The sequence below is a fragment of the Motacilla alba genome, chromosome 2 (genome assembly GCF_015832195.1).
Source record: "Motacilla alba alba isolate MOTALB_02 chromosome 2, Motacilla_alba_V1.0_pri, whole genome shotgun sequence".
Classification (NCBI taxonomy): domain Eukaryota; kingdom Metazoa; phylum Chordata; class Aves; order Passeriformes; family Motacillidae; genus Motacilla; species Motacilla alba.
This window is the reverse complement of record NC_052017.1, coordinates 42,904,518-42,927,079: the sequence shown is the minus strand read 5'-3', so window position 1 is coordinate 42,927,079 and position 22,562 is coordinate 42,904,518. Positions and strand designations below refer to the sequence as shown.

Here is a 22,562-nt window from a genome sequence, read left to right as displayed (position 1 = left end):
TCTTCCTTCTCAGTAATGAATATAATTGTTTCTCGTGTGTTTTTCATAATATATGCCATTAGCAGATTATGCACTTGAAAAAGCTGACTGATTATTAGTTCAATTTCAGCCATTGCAAATTCCCTTACTCTTGAATTAGAGAAAGGCTAAAAGAGTCATGATTACATCTAAATTAATTAAACTGAAACAGTTTGCATGAGAATATTTGTTTAACAGACTGTTGACTGCTTCTGTGGTGCAAAAGACATATGACCAGCTTTTTTCAAGGTATTTGAATTCCTAAATCTCATTAGATGTCTGTGGGCCTCCTTAGGCATCTAGGTACCTTTAAATACTTGGCCTTTGATCTCCTCCAAATGAAGTTGCTCAATTCATTAGTGGGATGAATAATATAATTTATTAGATGTGAATGTCATTTTCTACCAGAGCTGACTCAGAGCAGAAGCAAATAATGAATACAGCCCTCTCCCTAACTTTGCCTAACCCTTTCAGAATCTCCGTTATCCCCAGGAAACTCTTGGTTTATCATGGCAGCATGATCTCTGAAGCTGTAAGATTTTCTAGATGAATCTTGCCATAGTTAATAGAATTTCTTGTACAGTTTGTACTGCTTTGTTTTCACATGCTTTATCTTTTTGTATGAGCTACTGTAGCAGTCTTTAGAAGAGTAATTTAAATTTAGTTTGCTATAATAATGAGATATTATTGTGACTAATTCTAAAAGGGCTGCTACTCTACACGCTAATCAAATTCAAAGACCTTTTAAGCCATTGATAAGATATTTCCTGTAGTAACATTATGCCTCTTGTGATAGGCATATCTCTTTTTCTGTGTTCTGTTTTGATTGACTATTTTCAGGTAGAGATCTTTAACAAAGACAGGGAGAGGTATAATTCAGCTGTAAATAGACTCTGAGATGAACAATACTATAGCAAGCAAAAGAAATCTTGAAGAGTGATTAGCATGGTACAGAAAGAATCATGTGTACAGAGAGGATCATTATAGCACTAAAACTGGCTCTACAAAGGAACAAGAATTCTGTGAGCAGTTAGACAGAAGCTTTCTTCTCTGTGGACCTGTACATCTGTACTTGATCACTTGAAGGGATTTCTCAGTATCTGTGACCCTTTCCCCAAAACTTATTTTTCCATGAGAGTGGAATACAGGTTCTGACATTTACATAATGTCTGGTCTCTCTCTCTCTTCATGTTGACATGTGCTTGGTGCATCTGCAACTGTGTGCCACCATTCATGAAAACTATTTGGTGGGTTCAAAAACAGCTGGGGGGTAGATGGCAAGATAAACGCGAGTACATCAGAGTTGCATAAACCTTGCAACTTTGTCACAAACCCAGCTGAAGAGGAATGTGTGAAGAAGGTGGGAGATTTTACACTGTGAGGCAGAGATACTTCTGCTGCCTGTGCTTAAAATTGGTCATTCATTATTCACCCATACAGATGAAATGTCATTAAGATCTGACATTATATTTGTGGGTGTTTAGAGACTTACAGTATCTGATTTGAATGGACTAATATTGTAATTTGTAAGCTTCAGAATATATTTTACAAGTGTTAAATCTTCAATTGTTTGTCTAGTCACTCTGGTTGCATCATTCCACTTACAGCAATATCATGAAAGTATTGCTTTCCTTCATTTGGGAGACTTTTAACAGTGAAAAAGATGCTTTAAAGGTTGTACTTTTATACTAGAAGGGAAGAACTTAAGAGAGCATGTAGCATAACTGGCAAATACTTTGATACGGTTATGTCTAATGTACCACAGAATCCTCCTTTTGCTGTGCATCGAGGATTAAATGGATTTTGTTAACACAGTCAAGTTAGTTTGATTGTATATGTTAAAATCCCCACTCAAACTTGACAAGATACCAGCTGCTAGTTTTAATAGTTACCTATTAAACTGGTATTGTCTCAACCTGTGAGTTTTTTGTCACTTTTACTCTTCTCATTCTGTCTTGTATCACACTGGGGTGGAGTAAAGCAGTGACTGTGTGGGGCTTGGCTGCTGGCTGGGGTTAAGCCACAACACAAGGGTTGGTGCAAGATTTGAGATGGTTTTTTTTGAAAGAGTATGAGCGCTGCTTTTCTTTCCTTGATATATCAACATGGTTCTAGCAGATGCTAGAAACACACTCTGTATGTACCAGTGCTGGTTGGTGGGAAATTGCTTCTCCAGGCTTGAAGTGTGTTGACCACCCAGGGCTCTGCATTTAAATGTATTTGATCATGAAGATTCAGTCTGTGAAAAAGGTATTTGAATAAAGGGAAAAAATGCTACTAAACTGTGACTAGGTGCCCTTTGCAGTCCTGAAAAGAGTTAGGTTAACTAGAAGAAAGTTGAGTAACTATGAAAGTACATATAGCAGGAATAACACATCTGGGAGAAGAATTAACACAGAGGTGCTAGGAAATTAAAGTTATTTCTCTGGCTATTCCTACTAGCAAGGAAGAGATACAAAGACTTCTTCAAGTTGTGTACTGTGGTGATTGAGGGAAATTTGTGCTTTATCTCTCTGTTTAAATGACTAAATTTGGGGTTCCTGTAACTGTTCTGTCCAATGTACAGAAGAGGACAGTACAAATAAAGAATTTGAGACACTTGACCTCTGGCTCAGGGTGGCACCTTGCAAAGCTGAATCAGTGCTGCTGAAATAACTTGGTTAAAAAGCCATATTGAAAAGTTTTTGTTGGCTCGATTTACGAGCATTGGGAATTCTGCATGATATTATTGAAAGTTATCCCTATATTTGGTTAAAAAAGGACCACCTAGAGAAAGACATTTTAAAAGTTTCTTAAACAAGCCAGGTAAAACAAGTCATTATATTTCACAGCTCATCTTACACAGTGCTGATTAGTCACGACTCGGGCACAGGAGAGAGGAATCCTTCATCAGAGTCCTTGTCTCTGAGTGATTGCTGAGCAATGCTCGGTACACAGCTGGTGTCAGCGCCTTGGTGCTTTTATCTCGAGTCTTGCATCTGTTCATACTTTTAAAATAATGAAGGAAAAAAAAGTGCAAATCCTCTTTTAGCTATTTTAAATTGGAAATAGGATCAAATGGAGATGTAAGTCCAGATTTCTCTACAACAATATTGAGCATCTGTCCTTAACCTATAAGGGCTTGTATGTAATAAGGAAAATTAAGATCATCTTCACAGGAATTTCTCACTCCCACCTTACCACAGGCTGACATCCCTTATCACTTCAGACCAGAAATCTAGCTGAGATGCTGTTCTGTTGAGATGATTGCATATCTGATAAATAGGAATAACTTCATGCTCATATGCTCCCTCTCAGAAACAGAGCAGTGGCTTTTACATTCTTGTTTCCACCTTGTGCAAGCATATTAGTATGATGTTTTTATTGGACATGTAGTGCTCTTAGGCCATAACTGGGTGGTAGTTTGTGTGTAGCTGAAAATGAACTTGACTTCACTTCTCTTAGTCTCACCTTTTATACCTCTGAGGTGTGGCCCTTGTACGAGTCCCCCACACTGAGCACTAAAAAGGATTGTTGTTGTTTAACCCTAGCTGGCAACTAAAGCACCATGCAGCTTCTTGCTTACACCCCTTTGCCCTGTGCCTGCCACAGTGGGGAGGAGAATCTGAAAGAAAAGGTTAACTTCATAAAGATTAACTTGAGATAAAAACAGTTTAATAATTAAAACACAATATATTATTATTGTTGTTGTTGTTGTTATTGTTATAGTTATTGTTATTATTATTATTTTAACAACAACTATAATGAAAAGCAGAGAGAAAGAAAAAAATAAAACCCAAGAGAAAGAAGTGATGCATTGTACAATCACCACCTGCTGACTGATGCCCAGCCCATCCCTTAGCAGCAACCAGCACGTCTCAGCCAGCTCTCCCCAGTTTATATACTGAGCATGGCAGGCTATGGTATGAAATATCTTTTTGGCTAGTTCAGGTCAGCCATCCTGGCTATCTTCCCTGCTGGCTTTTTGTGCACCTTCTCTCTGGCAGAGCATGGGAAACTGAAAATCCTTGATATGGAGTAAGCACTACTTAGCAACAACCACAACATGAGTGTATTATCAGCATTATTCTCATACTAAATCCAAAACACAGCAATAAGTACTAGCTACTAAGAAGAAAATTAACTCTATTCCAATGTGAACTAGGATTGTTTTCTACATCCATTTGCTGACTGGTAGGTCATGTTTCTAATAAAATGTTTGTGAAAATGCATGTTCTCAAAATGCAATGAGGTTTTCTAGAGCTGAATTGGGTTCTATTGTTTGTGTTCTAGAAGGGAGACTTTTACTTTCTGCACTTCTTCACATCAGTTTTGGAAAAAACTTTTTTTTTTTTTTCTCAGAAGCAAAAGTTTTAAATTGCCAGGTTTTGAAGCCGGAGTCAAGCCAAAGACTCCTGACAAATGAAAGACCTGCAGTGAATTACCTTCTTGAAAGACATTTTGCCAGCTCAGCTGTCTCTGTAACTCTGAACTAAGACTAATGCTTGCTAGTCCCTCAAGTTATCTTTGTTTAGGACTTGCTGTCTGAAAATTAGGTCAGCAAATGCTTTGTATAATAATGTTCAGAAGAAGATTTGCATTGAGACATTAACAAAAATATGATAGGTAATTGATGGCAGGTTCCATAGAAGTGGTTTTTAAACTAGTGAGACCCATTTTGTACAGTGCGTGAACAAAAGAGTCAAATTACTGCTATGAAAAACAGACTCCTTTATGGTTATTGCAATTACAATTTCAATTTGAGGCAACGATGTTGGCGCATTGTTGCCAGATGGAGGATTGGTTTTAGTGGCCACTTAATTAACAACTGCTAAACACTTGCACCCAAATACACATATTTACATATGCAGAGTGCTTACTATGTCAGAACGATGCTTCTGGCTTAGAGAGCGAGTGTCATTAATGCAGCCTACTAATGAGCACGTCAGAATAAATTATCCTTTCTGGAACTTTGAGCCGTCTATCTGCCACCTGCACAGGAGCTCCTGAGCTGTGCAATGCCTTGTGAAAGCTATGACCCTTCGGAAAGCAGCAAAGGGAGCTGGAAAAGTTTGGGTGGCTCAGAGGGAGAAGTCCTGCTGTTTCTAAAGAGGCTACTCTAGGACAGGTTCCCACCCAAGTTCTATCTCATACCATGGCTATGTGTTGCCATGATATTATATGAAAATTCTTACGCCAGGATTTTCTTCTCCTGAGAAGCTGAGGAGCCTCAGAAAAGAAATGTAAACAATAATTATCTGCTGCTGTGGAACGCAACAGGTGCATCTGTGATTGGTCCATGTTAGGTGTTTCTACTTAATAACCAATCAAGGATGCAGCTGGGTCAGACTCTCTGGTCAGTCACGAGCCTTTGTTATTCATTCCATTCTATTCCTGTCCAGCCTTCTGATGAATTTTTTCTCTCTATTCTTTTAGTATAGTTTTAATATAGCATTTTTAGTATAATAGATATCATAATATAATGAATCAGCCTTCTGAAACATGGAATCAAGATTCTCGTCTCTTCCCTCATCCTTGGACCCCTGCAAATCCCACAGCTATGTGTATGTAAGAAGTGAAAAAGTTTCTGGTGGACAATACCCACATCTTTCAGTGGAAAAGCTTAATATTTTTTACAAAGTTGCTTGAGCATCTTTGGCCATGGAGATAAATGGGCTCTGCTCCTTAGCTGCCATAATTCATTGTCTGTCTGGTACAGATCCCATAGTTTAATTATATATTAAGAGTAATCTGTCATATTTCTGTATTACCTCCTATCTGAGAATCTCAAACAGGATTTTTTGAATTGCACCTCACAGCTCACAGGAGTGCAATGATTTGTACTTGAACCTATTTAGCTGGCAAGAAGATAAATGTAGGGATGACTTAAAAGATTACTGCAAACAGTATTTATGAGATACTAGGGAAGAAAAAGAGCTGCTAGTAATATTGTCATCTTACTTGCAGTCCTGCCTGTTGTTGCCACTGACCAACACTAGAGTTGAAATCCAAAAGTTAGTTTGGAAAATTGAGTGAGATGTTGGCAACAGGCAACGTTATGGAAAGCAGTCCAAAAAGGAGTGTTAAATTATTCATTTAAGTAATAGCCGGCTGAAAAACTGCAGCTGGCAATCTGAAATGGTCCTATTATGAACATTAGTTAACAGTATCATGGTGTTCTTAAAATAAGGCAAATGTAATTCTGGAGTGTATCAGCCTTGCGGTGAGAAGCTCTTCTTGCTTCTCATGGGAAGGACCAGGGCTATTATGCCCAATTTTGAGCATTATATTCTAAGAGTGTTTATGAGCCAGTCCATGAAGGCTGGTCAGAGAGTAGAGAGAATGGTTTAAGAGCTAGGAAATTTGGTAAAGAAGGAAAGATAGGACAAACTCAGGTTATGCGGTAAAGAAGACTGTAGGGAGTTGGTAATAGTCTTCAGATACAAAGATTGCCTGAAAAAGGGAAAAGGATTGTTTTACCTATTCATGGTGCATTCAATAGAAAAAATGAACTTAAACTGCAGGGAATTGAATTAGCTGTTAGGAAAATATATTTACATAAGGATAATGAATGCAATAAATTTCCAGAGGAGAGTGTTTTGTTTTAAGTTCTTTAGTTCTTTAAGAACTGATTAGATATACCCCTGTTAGGTACAGGTGCAATAGGAACAAGAAGCTGGTCACAGTGATGCCAGATGTGCTGTCCTGTCATTTGGTGGTTCTCCTGTCTCACATTTAAAGCCTGTTTAAAACTTGCTTCTGTATTGCTGCTTCTATTACAACTGTAGCTGAGGATAATCTGAGGTGCAGCTTTTGATTTTCTGCTCAATTCAGCAAATTGATGGGCAGGACAAACATTATGTCTCCCTGCTGATGTTAGGCTAAAATGTTCATCCTATTCTCTCCTGTCTCACAGCACATTTTTTGGCTAGCTGTGACTTTGCATTACTCAGAGCATTTCAGCTCTGGCCATTACCTGCTGTTGTGGTTTATTGCAGAAGTTTGTATGATGCCCAGGACTCTCATGCAGGGTCTGGAACTCTCCTTTTCACTTGGTGACTGCCTTTCTTTTGCAACTAATATTTTGGCATATTTGCCAAAGATGTCTATTTGTGGATCAGTTAGATCAGCTGTCCAGAAGAAGTTGTCCAAATACTGTTGAATGTGGAAAGGTGGAAAGGACTACTTTTAGGACAAAAGCCACATTCAGGAGGTAAAGGTTTTTCTCAGGACACAATCTTTTGCTCATTATCTGCACAGCACAACTGTACTACAGTTTTGTCAGATTACAAATAATACTGTGATTTCTAAACAGTGTTTTGATTTACCTTTACATTTGCCTACATCTTGAAGTTTTCCACTTAATAAATATAGCATTAACTTTGCTGGTGACTAATACATCTGGAACATCATTGTAGCTTAGCAGTTCTGCATTACTGTAAGGTTTCTTCCTTTTCTAGCATTTTTGCCGGTCTGGCTTTAAATGTTTCAAAATCTTAAGCGAATGTTAGTTATTATTGATATGGCAAATAAAATATTTTGTCAGTGTCCTTCTGATGCCATTTATTTGAAGTATATTTACAATTTGGTTAATGACCAAGTTCATTTATAAGGCTGAGTTCTAGGGGAGGTTTGGTATGTGGTAAGCAAAGGAGACAATTTTGAAACTGAAATGTGGGACAGTTTGCTTGCTTCTGCTCTGAATTTAGAGTTGCTGATATTTTGAGGTTAAAATAATTTTTTCTCTTTGTTAATGGACTTCAGTTTCCAATAAAAAATAGAGTTGTGTTTGGGAGGTATCTCTGATAGATTTGCTGTTTACAGCTCCCTTCTTATTGTCTTTTTAGTCCAGTTAAGCCTTACTTCTCTCCTCTGTGACCATCACTGCAATACTTGAGGAAAATCTATGTGTTTCTCATTATTCTGTTCAATGCAGTGAATTATGTTCTCCCCATTCTGTTTGACCCCAACTTCTTTTTTGTCCTTCCATTGCATCCTGTGCAATAGACTTTTCTTGTTGGTTGTGGTCTTACTGTGTTAACACTGATCATGGATTGAGAAAGTACATTGATACAAAAGAAAAAAACAAAAAGAAAGCAACATAAAACTGAAAGGACAATAAACCATGTATTTACTACAGATTCTAATTATTTTTCCCTTTGTTTTTGTTTTCCTGCAGATTGTTTCTCAGAGGAAGCTCTCCAAGTCCTTACTCAAACATGGCAACACAGCAGGAAAGTCATCTATAACAGTAAGTCAGTCTTAAACATACTTTTGTTTTCCTGTCATTTAGAAATATCTAAAGTGGCTAATTCTCTCTAAAAGCATCCTGCTAAGCCACCAGAACAACCCTTGATTGAGAAATGCTTTTAAATTGTTTATTTGATGATTTGCACTGTTTCTGACAAATGCTTGTTTTAGGAAATGGCAACAAATAATGTATGATTTGTAAAAAAGTCATAATACTTACTATTAACTACTTTTAGGGTACTTGTATGACAGCAAGTAACTTCTGCTGCTTGAGTTCTTTTAGTTGAATGTCTAGAACCTTCAGAAATTAATTTGTATCTGCTTTGACACATAAAGGAACCTCATCTTTCTTTCCCCTTGGGCTTTTTCCAGTTTCTCAATAAAAAAAAAAGTTTGATGAGATTAGTTTTAGATGTGTTGTAATGCAATTAAGGACTGGATTCTCATAGCCCCATGTGTAACTTGAAATTTGAAAATCAGTGTATTACCTCTCTTTCATCTTTCTCTGTGCTGGCTTGCTTGGGAGATCAATCTTGTCTGCACTGAACCTGGCATGCTTGTGACTTTTGCAGCTCTGCATTAGGGTTATAATAAAATTCTCTGCTTCGGGAGTATCTGCTCTGTTGCCTCATGAGATTGAGAAGGATTTTTTTTTTTCCTTAATGTGTGATTTGCCAGATGGTTTTCTTCTGGCTTGATTGGATTTTTTTTTTCTGCCTTCAGTCACAAAAGAGACAGCAGACTCTGAGGTGGTTTCTTGACAGCCCAGGGAGTTTGGTTTCTTAGATGTCTTCCTTTTTGCTTGGCTGGGAATTGATTTACTTAAATGCATACAGTAAACTTGGTTTTGGTCTGGGGTTGGAAAGGAGTTCCCCACTCATCTGGCTGAATAGAACCAGGAGAGAGTTTTGTTCCCTAAATAACTTCATATGGTTTGCCTGCTGGGATGATCTGGGCATACTTCATCTCGCTCGTCCTTGTGGTGTTCTGGACCTCCCTTCTGTTCTTCTGTGAGGAGCACAAAGTAGTTTAGTCTTGTGAAAACACAAATGCTGTAGTGCAACTAAAATTATTAGGCTTGTTAGGGGAGTGTTCTGGCAGAAATTAAATCACTGTGATAACCAGAAGATGAGAGAAAATGAGTTAATAGTCCCTGCTGGCCTCACACTGGATGATAACCATGAAATATGGACCTTATTTATGTGTTTTGGCTTCTGTCCAGCAGTTCTAAAGAGCAAGTTGACTTGAACGGGAGAAAACTGAACCCAGACAAAAATACACTGTGTGAAAAGTTTTTTGTCTCCACAGAATAATTAAAAACTGATTAATGATTATTATTTCTGGACCTGGGGACATACCAGGTATCTGTCAAGCATGGAAGTTAGAAATACTAGTTTCCTAACTCATTCAGTGTAGTGAGTTATGAGTTTTTCAAAGTATTTTGAAAGTTCCTATCCTAGCAAGTTTTGCTGGAATTTTATTAGCCTTTTGACTGTGTAATGTCTCATCCACACAATCTTATAATAGGGCTGTGGGAAGCAAACAGAACATTGTTCTGCTTCTCCAGCTGGAAGTCTGCAAACCTTTACAAGAGCAGGTTCATTATTTTCAGTTAAAATACTTTATGAAATTTGGTGTGCAAATCCCAGAGCACTGTTGGTCACACACAGCTTAACAAGATCTTGTAAACCATCAGACTACATGGAAGAGAAATGTGTCAGACCCCGTGGGTCAAATTTCATCAGCAAGCTGATGTTTGCCTGGAAGATGTGACACACCACATATGTGCCTGTGTGATGGTACTTTAATGCCCAGTTAAGCATCTGTGCCACTGTGTGGCTCCGTGTGAGTATTTTGCTTGGAGAAACACCACAGCTTGCTGCTGGGAGGTGTCACAGCCAGAATAGTCTCAACTCAGGGAATTTTACTTAATTTAATGAATTGCTAGTAAAAAAAAAAACTTTTGAGTACTGAGAAATAAATAGGGAAAAAACCCCAAAAAACTCTTGGGAAAATACTTTTCCTGCCCCTCTCCTGTACTCAGCTTTACTTCTGACACCTCTCTTGCCTCCTTCATAGTCTTCACTCCCTTTGCTTTCACTTCATGTTGTGCTCAGTCTCCTTGATGAGATGCTGTGTGACACAGGTCAGGATCAGAAAATAGTGATTTTTTTTTTTTTTTTTTTTGCTGCTCTTTGAGGCTTATTTCACTCATTTTCTTAGTTCTGCTCTGGACTTACACACACCCTTCAGGAGCATCTCTGCTCCAGGATGGGTCCTACTTGAGGGTGTACTCAGAGGTACCTTCCTTCCAAGAGTGAATCTCCAGCTGTGTCCCCACAGCATGGCCTTCTCCATGCCTCCTCCTGGATCTTCGTTAGGGTGGTGTTGGAGGCCTTCTACCTCTCCTTCCTTTGTGTCTCTTGCCTCTGGCAACTACTGCCCTTTCTGAAATAGGTTCACAAGATGCATATGGCACCTCATATTCACCTCTGATGGGCTGGCATTTTGGGGTGCAGTCAGTGGCTGCTGCCAAACCAGTTTGTCAAATTTTTGGGTTTTTTCAGCAGCTCCTCAAGGACTTCAAGTGGTGGAGACAGCCAGAGCCTATCTGGGAAGCTGGCATGGCTGCCATGTGTGTGGTCATGAATATGAAACACCCAGGAAATAGGTTATTTTGGGAGATTTAATCCATGGGGAGAACATTTACAATGGGGAAAAAGTTTTAAAGCTGTCAAATAGAATATAATGTGGTTCATTTCAAGGAATATTTTTCAGTGAAATATGCCAGGTTTGGTTAGCACCTTCTCTCCCCTGAGGCATTTTAATGGCTTACTTAGGAAACTGGTTTAGTTGGTTCTGTTGGATTTTTTATAACATTGCACAGCCCAGTGACTGGCATCATTACTGATATAGCCTACACCATCTGAAAGAATCACACTATATTATTTTAGGATTACTTGCTTCTGACTCCATCTACAGTAAACTGTTTTGCCAATGTGGCTATTACAGAAAAGCTGTATCATTTACCTGATGTAAATGTGCCTTTCATGGCAGCTAATGCCAGGTGACTTCACTCCTTTTTTCATTTATCTTGCCAAATGATGCTGAAGTGGCATAAAAATAATTGGGCTTTAGACCCGAGTAATACAACTTTTGTAGAGCGTTTTTGTCCCCTTGGACACTGTGAGATTGTGGAATTCTCTGTTTTCCACTCTGAGGAGGAGCACTTGGTCAGAGGAAAGGGATCCCAGGTGGATGTGGGTGTCTGTCCATTGATAGGTGATTGACAAGGCATAGTTCCATGACACAAAGTGAATCAGGTTTGTGGGCTGACCAAGGTGATGTCCTTCCTGACGGCAAAGAGAAACACATTAACTTGTTCCACACTTCAGTTTCCTAAATGGGGTCTGCAGTCTCCACACACTGAAAAATGGCACAGTTCTCCCCTTCCATTACACCATGCACAACTCAAATGTAGCTTTCCATTTAGGTGATCGCTGAGGAACTGTCTGGCAACGATGACTACGTTGAACTTTCATTCAGTGCACGGAAATTGGATGACAAGGTAAGCTGCTTGATATTAACCTTTCTGAAAGATATAAGAATGCGTGGAAATATAATTTGATGAGATCTTCCATGACAGATATTTTTTTACCTTGTGTTATTAAACACATCAGGGTTTTCAGATGGATGTTCACAATGAGGCTTTCCTTGGGTTGCAAGTAATTAAAAAAAAAAAAACCTCAAGGAAATCTAATTAAAATCAAGACAAGTTAATTACACTACAACCAAGACAATTTAATTATGTAAAATGCCACAGATCAGAAGTGTTTAGAGAAGTGAACTTTCTGTGAGTAGTCAATGATGTTATCATTGAAGTTTCCTAAAATACAGCTAGAAAACTTCATAACAGCTCGGTCATGAAACACATTTTGTTCAACAAAACGTAACTCAAATGTGAGAAAGAGACTTGCATATTTGTTAAAAACTTTTTCCCTCTCTAGGAAGAAAGCTTTCCACTGACTCAAACACTACTCAACATTAAAAGGAATACATCTTTCTGAAAATATCTGTTATTGTTTAGCAATTCACATATAATCAACTCACAGCCCAAGAAAACCTGATGTCTGCTTGTACCACTCTGTCATTTCAGTTTAATAGCTGGCATAGAATACTTTGAGGTATATAGTCCCCTCTTACATAAGAAGGTACTTCTAATTTGAAGCAAATGGCAGAACTATAAAAAGGTTTAGGATGGTGATGCCCCACGTGTGTTCTTTTAAACATCTGATGTGAGAGTAGCTTAAAATCAAATCAGTGAGACTACTTTTGGATACCTGTACATCAGGTTTACAAATCAGATTGTAACTTATGAAAAATATTTTCACTTGAAACTACCAGAAAATCTCAGGCAAGCAGAAAGTACACTGAAAGATGAATAGTTCTGGCATATAACTTCAAAATAAACTTTATGAAATTTATACAATTTTACTATGCTCAGGATCATTAACAATCATAAATGATCAGGACCTGAATTTGCTTCTCATCTGAAAGATAAATTTCTTTCCTCTTTCACAGTTGCTGGAGTCTGAGTGGTTTTGAGTTGCATGATTTATTTAGGTGTCAAAATGTAAATTTAACAACCTTTCTTTAGACAAATATCTTTAGAGGTAATTCCCAGACTTGTGCACAAGTTTCTTGCTGTTCCACATGCTGTCACATCTAGGAAAAAGGAAGGACATAAGCAACATAATAGGACTCCACTTAGTTATTGCTTTCCATAAATGCAAAATGTAATCTGCTTTAAATATTATGATTGCTTCTAGCTCTCGTTGATTTAAATTAAAAGGGTACCACCAGAATGCAATTCTGAGTCAGGTCAGTGTTGTCTGAGCAACAGTTTTAGAGAGTGAGTGAAACACTTTATGGGGATAAGGTGAGAAGGATCAGCCTGAAGTATTGCAACAGTGTTATCATTCTTGCTATTTCAACATGTCCAGTCAAGGTGGGCTTCATCTAATAAAGAATTCTTGGATGATGCAGTGTGCAAGTCAAGCAGTGACTCATCATGTCTTATCTGAATCCAAACTCCTGTCTTCAACTGATGAAAATCTCTGGAAATCTATTGCATTGAAAGAAGCCTTTCAATTTCCTCCAGCTAAAGATGTAGCTCAATACTTGGCTGAAACTTGATTTACTTCCTCTATTAGAAAAGTGTACAGCTTATAATGAACTTTGACATCATTAGATGCAATGCACTATTGGTAATTATTTTTATTAAGGTTTGAAATTACTTAAATTTCACAGTTCAGCCATTGGTGAAAAAGAATTAGTGCTCTGATGTCAGAAAAAGGGAAATAAACATCAAAGAATTGAGAAGAGCTGATTTTGTAAAATCCTAAGCATGGTTTTGCATGCCTCTCCTCACTCAGAGAAGTGACCACCTGAGTAGAGATGCAACATCAGAGAAACAAACTAAGAGTTGAAACTGGCTTTGAAGTCTCCTGAAAAACAGAGGAAGCCTCTGTATGTATTTCCTACACTAAGGAAAAATACTTGAACAACACATTTTTTGAAAGTTGAACAAAATTTGTTGATAAGATTTAACAGGTGGATATGTTTGTTGCATGTTTTTTACTCTCTGGATGTAAAACTACAAGAATTTTAGAGAAGCTACAGAACAAAGCCTAATAATTTTTTCCTACTGGAGTGGCTGAAACATTCAGTGAAAAATTATAGGGAAATTATGGATATGAAAGTTTCCTTTAGTTAACTGACTTTAGCAGAAATAACGGTTATATTTTTTTATTACAGTGCTTATTTGGAAGGTATAACTGCTTTTTCATGTTTTATTGAAGCCTTGTCAGCTCAAATGGCACATCTTTGTTTCAAGAGATCCACTGAGAACACTTCACTGTGGAACAATAACTTTTGGAAAGGTTTTATTGCATTAATAGCTGTGTCACAATTACCATAACAAGCAGCTACATTTTTTATGATAGCTATAATAAATTATGAGCACTGAGGCAGGCAAACTGCTTCTCCTGTTCTGAGAGAAGCAGTTACCATTGTTTGGGAAAGATTATCCAGCAAATATCTGCAAAATATGAGCTAATATTGCTTTTTTATATAGTTCCGTGGTATTAAACTACTACCAAAAAAACTTCATCAAAAGCCCCGTTGAATAGTATTCAAAATTTTAATCTTTTGGCTGCTTCAGCCCTTTTTTGAGGGACCTTTGACTTGATCCCCAGTCCTGAATTTTAGGAATTGCTGGGCTCTGAAAATACATCTACAAAAAAAAGTGTCAAACTAGGTGCTTAGAAACCGATATATATAAATTTTTTAAGTCTAGGCCATGTACTTGTGTTATTGCTGTATAACTGCTACACATACTGAAAGAACAATGCGCATTATACCACCAGCAAATGTATTACATTAATCATTTAAATATTATTAAAATAGCACGATATATTGCAGCTATTCTTCTTTCAGAGGATATTCTTGGGAGATAATGCAAAGCTATTAGATTCAGCATAAAAACCAAAAAAAGTTTATTGTGAAAGCAAATGTTTCTTCAGCTTATCATTTCTACTTATTGCAAAGCACTTCCAATATAGAAGGATTTTTTTTTGTTCGTACCTCAATTCTGATAGTAATTAAACCTTGTTTTTGCATTGGAAGGGGGAGTAATATAAACCACCATCCAACATTCAAATCTTTCCTTTTATGTGGTATTATCTTGGTAGTTAAAACCAGAAATTATTTCCTTTGTGCTGATGTGCTGTTGTACCTTCATGATACTCAGCTAGGAATGATATTTTGTATTTTGAGCCTTAAATGAAATATTGGCTTTCTTTCTGAATTCTTTTGCACACCAGGGTGCATTCTTTGGATGTATCATTTTGAGGTACTTTCCTTCAAATAACTTATCAATTTGTGTTTGATAAAGAAACTCTGAACATTAAGCTTTTACCCAGCTTCAATCAGAATGCTTACGTGTGAGAAGAGGCAGCTCAATCTTTTTTAACGCTATGCATTCTGGATTGTTGTGTCACCATGATTAAGCCACCACCCTCTCTCTCTGCTTGTTCTCTGTGCTGTACACTGGTAATCTGGCAGAATTTGATCACCAAAACCCCCCATATACTAGAAGTTTCAAATTTTGAGTGGTGTCCAGGTACTAAATCTACATCAGGGCCTTGAGGAAAACTCTAGAGTTACTTATTGAATTTTGCACTGTTTTTACAGAGTTTGACAAAAAATGTCCTGTTTACCATGTAGCTGGAACAAATACCCGAGCATACAGCTTTGTTGTTCCATGCTCCCCATGAAAGGATTTGACAAATAAATCTTCACGTGCTTTGCATCAGCTGTTAAATGGGCCACTAAGTTTTCTCTAGAAAGTGAAGAGGCAGATCAATGACAAAACAGCGCTCTCAAAACAACATTATGTCATTTTTAGGGGATGACAAGACTTTAGGTTCCTTGAGCCTTGCTCAAGGCTTTGTGATCCTTAGGAACTCATTTTCTTCTCTAGACGTTCAAATTCAGATGTCCCTTTTCAAAGCCCTGAATTCTTGGTTTGTTTTGAACTTGTGGAATTGTAAAAATGCCCTATGAATAAATTTTACCAAGCCCAGACTTTGGCTAGCATCTTATCCAAAGTTGTTTCCCAAACCAATGGCCTTGCAGCTAATCAAAAATAGGTATGGTGGACATTTGGTGAGGAGAAATTAGTAGAATTATAGATATTAGAGAAATTTTTACACTAACACTATCATAGAAACACTTGGATACTGAACAGAATTTCTCACTTCCCCAAATTGACATGGGGTCTGTGGTTTTGGATATGTCCTGTACAGAAGAATGATGCTTATATGCATGAAGTTAATCATGTGGCTCTTTTGAAAAATAAAATTAAGAAGGGACTTGAAACTACAGGAAATGGACTTAGTGGTTTTAAACCCTACTTTTTCAGCATGGCACAGTTAGAAATTTTAAGGTCTCTCCCTCCTGGGTTACTAGCCAGTTACTCTTCTCCCCCCCAGCCAGCATGTCCAGAATAAATGAGATGTTGAAACAAAAGATCCTGTGACCAAACTGAAGCAGCACTATAATTTAGGTTTGTGTAAGAAAGTTCAGGGTTGTTAGCTGGATACAAGACTAGGAGAAGGTGTTCTGCAGTGTGTGAATATGAACCTTGGTGTCTGTCACAGATTTGCCTAGAGATATCAAGTTATTTCCTGCATTACACTGCTCTGTTTGTCATCTTAGCATGGGCCATGTTACCACACCCTGAAGAGGACTTGCTTCTCTCACCACCTCTAATCCATTGTGACAGTACTTAGCAGCACAATGTCTTGGCCAATTAACTTCTGTTTTGAGAGGGTAGGTGAACAGTGTGAAATTCAACCCCAGTGTGGAATATGCTTCAAAGTGCAATGCACTAGAAAACTGGTGTCAAAAGATCAAACAGGTGTGGAGACAAAAAAGAAACAAGCTAGGTGGATGACAGAGCTAATGCTCAGGAAACTGGGCTGGGTGCAAGAAGGGAAGAGGTTGTAAAATGACATTTTACAGTTTTGCATGCCATGATTAAATAGTCAAACTGAGAACAACAACAGTACCACAGGAATCCTTGTGAGACAAGGACAAGAATGAAGTATTGCTGAGAAAGACCAAGAGGTCTCACTAAAACTACTGTTCCTTTTCATTAGCAGTCAGGGAAGAACCCAGTGCATTGTGCCTGAAAAGCTCAAAAAAATAGAAGCCTCAAGAGTAACTTGTCCTATATTTTATTTTAGGATTTTTTCAGCAAATCTGATCCTTTTCTGGAGATTTTTCGGGTGAATGATGATGCAACCCAACAACTTGTTCACAGGACTGAGGTAAGGAATAGAGTTGAATTCACTTTCCAAGGACACAGATCAGCTGTCAGGAGGCATAGTTTATGCTTCCCATGTCACAAAGGAAAGTGGTTTTAAATGTAGGTGTGCAAACACACTTAAAAACCACTTCCTAGTGTTACACTCTAGTGTCATTAACTAAAGGGTATCAGGTCTTGACTTATGCACCTTACAGTAAAGGAAGATGAAGCCAAAGGTCCAAACCTAATTAAACTAGCAGATACTCTGTTGGAAGGTCGGGAGATATAAATACTAGATTTAGCCAAAACCAGGCTACAGACTGTATCATATTTTCCCATTAATACTATGTTGCTTCTTCCTCACATCCTCTCAGGGATTGTAATCTGGGTGCTTTACATTTGTTTCTTATCACCCAGTGGCATTACTGCTCCATGGTAATGAGTGGCACTGTCTTAAAAAATGGCATTTAGGTGTATAGGGCGGAGCTGTGGCTGGTGTTAGGCTTATAAACCTGTTATGGATTCCACAGAGTTTTTCTAGCAAGGCACACAATGTGCCTGTAAATTGTTGGGGATGTTGCCCATCCCCATTGCCCAGTCCTGCATGTCTTCCATTGCTTCCAGTTCAGTTCTACAGCTTTTCCCTTGCTAGTCATCTCCCACTGAGGCATGGCAGTGCTGGAGCAATGTCTGTAGCATCCTCTGTGGGTATGTATGGGTCCATTTCCCACTCCTGCTCCTTTTGGAGGCTTTGCAGAGGAAGAGTGTTGGAAACTGCCAGTTGCTCAAGGGCTCATATCTCATTTGATGTAGTTCTGAAAACTCCAGCAGAGCTCTTCTTTCTTCTCTTGCTGGTGAATGTACTGCATTGAGAATTGTGGCTCTTGTTAGCATTCTGCTGAGAGATGTGGAAATGTTAAGGGTTCTCTTTCTTCTTTTCGTTTACAGGTTGTGATGAATAACTTAAATCCAGCATGGAAGACCTTTAAAGTGTCTGTAAATTCTCTGTGCAGTGGAGACCAGGATCGCAGGCTAAAGGTCAGAACTAATTCCTACTTTTTTAATAGTTTTATTCATAGAAAATAAAAGTTGGTCTCTCTTTTTCAACTGTAGGTTGCTATTCTGCACTTCCTTCTTCTTTGATGGAAAACATGATCACACAGCTGCATTATGATTACCATAATCAAATTAAGGATGAAGAGAAGTGGTAATCCACTGTAATCAGTAGATTATGCTCTATATTTCTTACAGAAACCTAAAAAAATATGGGGCTGTTTTTCCCAATCAGTTGGATAATTTAAATCCAGCATCATTTAACTGGTGAAAGTATACTCAGGGGAAGAAGCAGCCCTACTATAATTTTAACTACTATTTCCTCACTTCTATATCTGGAGGCCTTCTGTAAAAGAAACACTGAAATAGGAGATTTTTAATTATACTTGAAGAATAGGATGGCCACAAAAAGACATGTGCCATAGTAATGGAAGTGTTACAAATTGGCAGAAAGACAGATAATTGCGAACCTGGAGCTTTGTGTAGAAAAAATCATCTTCTTTTGGCTAATTTGGCTTAAATCAAGTATTTATCCAATTGTTTTTATCTTCTGACCACGTTTAAGGGTAATACTAAATAAAAAAACCTCTGACAAAGAGCACTGGTCTGCAGTGTCTATTCAGACTTTTAGACCTGATGAAAGGATATTGGACCCAAAAGTATGACTATTCTTTTTTCTTGTTATACCAAATTACTTAATAGAATTTTATTTTGTCCTTGCAAACTTTTCTTTTTTCATCATTATAGCTGCAAAACCCTGCAGAAGGGGTCTTGTCATTTTTCACTCCTTACTTACTGCAAGATGTACTGTGCAGATGGAAAAAATAAAATGCTGGTGAGGATATGTTACAGTGCACATTCCACTATAACTTTTTTACCCTTTCCAAAGATGTGTGGAAAGGGTAAAAACGCTGTCTTATGAATGCTTGGATTCACAAAATTAGCCCTGTTATTATGGAATAACATATAAATTTTAGTCAAGAGATAGATCCGATTTCTGCTACTGAAATGAAAAGCAGAATTAGCACAGCACTGCCTTCATCACATTGTGTACATGTGGTCTTTAAATCACTTAGGTGAGAAAACCTAGGAAGAGAAGCAAACAAAATATGAAGTATAGGATGTAAGAAAAAGTGGCAATTCCATAAGGGTAGAGAAATGAAGTTCCACAGGGAAAAAAATGCTCTTATCTCTGAAATTGAGGTAAGAAGGCATAAGAAGGGCTCAGATTTCAGTGTGGGCAGAAGAAGATGGGTCTGGGAATAAAGGTGGTCTTTTGAGCCATGAGCAGAGACAGTAGTCAAAGTTGTTTGCAGACAAGCTGCCAAAAGATAGGCTGAAAAGGGAGAAGTGAAGAGGAACAAGAGTAGTCCCTTAGGACTGCCTGTAGAGAAGATACGGGGGAAGTCAGTGAAAGAATGGCTGAAGAAGAAAACCAGAGCAAGACACGTCTTATGAACCTACTGAGAATTTTCAAGACTTTATTTTTTTTCCTCTTTTTGGGAGAATTTTTCATGGGTTTTTTTTTTTTTTTTGTGTATGCAAATGTTTGCAGCCCTCCTTTAGATATCTGAGTATTTGCCTGAGGCTACAGTTCAGCCATTTGCAGAAAAGCTAAAAGTACTAAGATTTGCATCAGATCATTGATGAGTACAGGAATATTTTAAAACTAATTATGGCTGTAAAATAATAAAAAAGCTTGATACCTATTTCAAATTCAGGCCTTTTATAACTTTTGGTGAGTGTAAGATAAGACTGTTATGGTAGAGCAGCCACACAAATCACTTGTATTTGAGAGACAGCATATAATACTTGTCAGATAATTAATTGCTTCTTTTCTAGATGGTCTATAACCTAGGAATTAGATGGCAGCTAGGACAGAAGAGTGAAAACGATAAGAATTAGAATGATGAAGTGTCTATGACTGGTATAGTAGTGTATGAATGTTTATACTTTGATTTACTCTGATTGACTAAGCATTCCACTCTTTGCATTACCATATTTTGGGAAGTTTGACTTTGTTGCTTTGTTTCACTTCATAAAGTACATAGCAATATGTTACTGCTAAGTGTTGGAAGAGTTCCCCGTGCCTTATTTAACGTGGGGGAGATTTAGTGTATTCCAGCTGCCTTGCTGAGCACCAGCTTCTTGCCAAGATGGTTTGATCACAGTGAACAGTAATTGCATGAGGCTGGGTGGTTTTGTGTCTCTTCCTGCTGTTAGTTTTTAACATACTCTGAAAGCATAATCGAAGTTAAGGCTTAAAGAGGCACCAGAAGGGCTCGGAGGGAGCTCTCAGCTTGTGGAAATTCTCAGCTGCAGACACCTTGCAATTGTGCCTACCTTTGGTTTACCTCTGTAGGCTATTTGGAAGTCTGAAGTGCTGGCCCTTCATCTCTGCCACTGAATTCATATGGGTACTGAGCTTAGTGCTCAGATTTTTTGTAATGGGAAATGAGAATTAACATGAGAAAAGTACCCTAAAACAACTCACAGAAAGTCATTCAATTTACAGGAAGTTTGCTCTTCATAAGTCTTGCACACAAAGCAGTCTTTATACTGTCTGAGCATTTGAAACTTTCTGGTTTAAAATGTCTGTTTAGAAAGATAAGATGAGCAAGGTCACTAAAATCAAAGCAACCAATAGTTGGGGTCTGCCAAAAGCCTTTTGCTAGCATTCTTTACAAAGTGTTAATTTTAATTCCTTATGGGCTTTTAAAGAAAAAACTTATTTTGCTTTATTTAGCTGTGGTGCAGAGAATAATGAACATTTTATTCCTCTCAGGACATCATGTAAAACTTTATTACAATTATTGCTGCTCTAGGTTTTATTATGAAAAGTATATATTAGATTTATGAACCTACTGAGCTTTTCTTCCCAGACAGTGAAACCATCCAAGAAGTCTGGTCACGCTTCAGTGCCAATCACACCTTCTTTTAATGCTAACGGGACTGACAATTAGTGTATGCATTGAAGTGAACAAAATACCTCTTAGATCCAACAGTAGTGCATTGCTTTTCTGATATGTAAAGATTTTCAAACCACAAAAGTGACTGCTGACAAATCTGAGTGAGGATTGTACTCCTTCTGAGGGCAAGTTTATCCTAGTGTGCTCTGCTGGAAGTCCTGTAAATTGTGAAACTTTGGCATTCAAATCTTGTTTCAGCATGTGAGTTATGTTGCTGTCAGTGGTTTATCTGAAATACAAGTTTGTATTGTGGCTACTTTCTGGTAGGGATCATCTACTGCCCACCCATTCTAATAGTTGCAGGGTTCTTGCTCTAGAGAGGTTCTGGGAATGTATACAGAAAAATAATCTCTTTTTGTTTTGGTATTAGGTGCTATAGTACTTGGAAAATAAACTCCTAACAAGGTGCATGTTAGGCAAAGGCCCAACAGGGCATATGACATACAAAAATTCTATCTCCTGCTGAGGTTGTATGGAGAACCTCCTCAAAAGAAGTTCTGTTCACAAGAAAAAGTAGGAACTGAGAAAAAAAATATGGAATAAAAAATGTTTCTGAGGTGAACTGATAAGCTGCTGGGAGAGTGGGAAGCACATGTCATATCTGTATAGAAAGCCCTTTCCCCCTTTCCATCTTCCACCTACATAGGGGAAATTTTCAAAGGAAGCATGTCCATTAGACATTTTTCTACCTTTCAAAAATCTGTCTGTTGCAATTATATCATTGCTGTCAGCTTGTTTACTGCTTCATCCCTGCATGACCCAGATTACAGATGCTGATCGCAGTGAAATTGGTGCAGTTGTGAGTGGGACACACAACCATGGTTTCCAGGGCTGTTCCATACACTGGGTTATAAGGTCTTTCTCTTGCGTGTATGAATGGCTCTTTGCCATTCATTGCTCTGGAGCCTGAAGCCTCCAGACAGTATTGTTTCTTTCTTTTGGCAACCATGGGAAGGTTGCCTCTTCCTGTGCACTTCTAATGAGGTTTAAACTTGGTTCTGCCATTCTTCTCCATTTTCTTTTATGCCCAGTTGACTCCCTTGGCTCTGCCCATCTGATCTGTTGGAGTAGCTGTGTCTTAGCACAGGCAGTGTTTGGGTTCCTGCAGAGAAATCTACTTCCATATGCTTGTAAACCCCAGTGTACTATGATGCTCTTAGGCCTAGCAAGGTGCACTCAAGACTTTAAACATCATTTTCAATTTATTTCCATATTAAGATCTTGATAAATAAGTCCCTTTTCAATGTGAATTTTCATAGACCGTGAATTTTGTGCATTTTTTGGGTAGGTCATTGATAACAAGGTCTTCTTGAGAGACCTGCACTTTGCTTAAATTAGTAATCTATGCAGCGCTGTTTCTGCCTTGTTGATACTATTACATAATGTGAACCTCATTACAATATTGATAGAAGAAGCTCAAC

At 38.0% G+C, this 22,562-nt stretch overlaps 1 protein-coding gene across 3 annotated transcripts in view; it reads left to right on the top strand.

Annotated features, from left to right (window-relative positions):
- The window catches only part of CPNE4 (copine 4), a 229,561-nt gene that overhangs the window by 123,318 nt on the left and 83,681 nt on the right, over window positions 1-22,562 (top strand). For all 3 annotated transcript variants that reach the window (XM_038127999.1, XM_038128000.1, XM_038128001.1), the window contains 4 exons: window positions 8,177-8,248; window positions 11,741-11,815; window positions 17,058-17,141; window positions 18,068-18,157. In XM_038127999.1, the coding sequence (XP_037983927.1) occupies window positions 8,177-8,248; window positions 11,741-11,815; window positions 17,058-17,141; window positions 18,068-18,157 (321 nt within the window). The remainder of the gene's footprint in view (window positions 1-8,176; window positions 8,249-11,740; window positions 11,816-17,057; window positions 17,142-18,067; window positions 18,158-22,562) is intronic.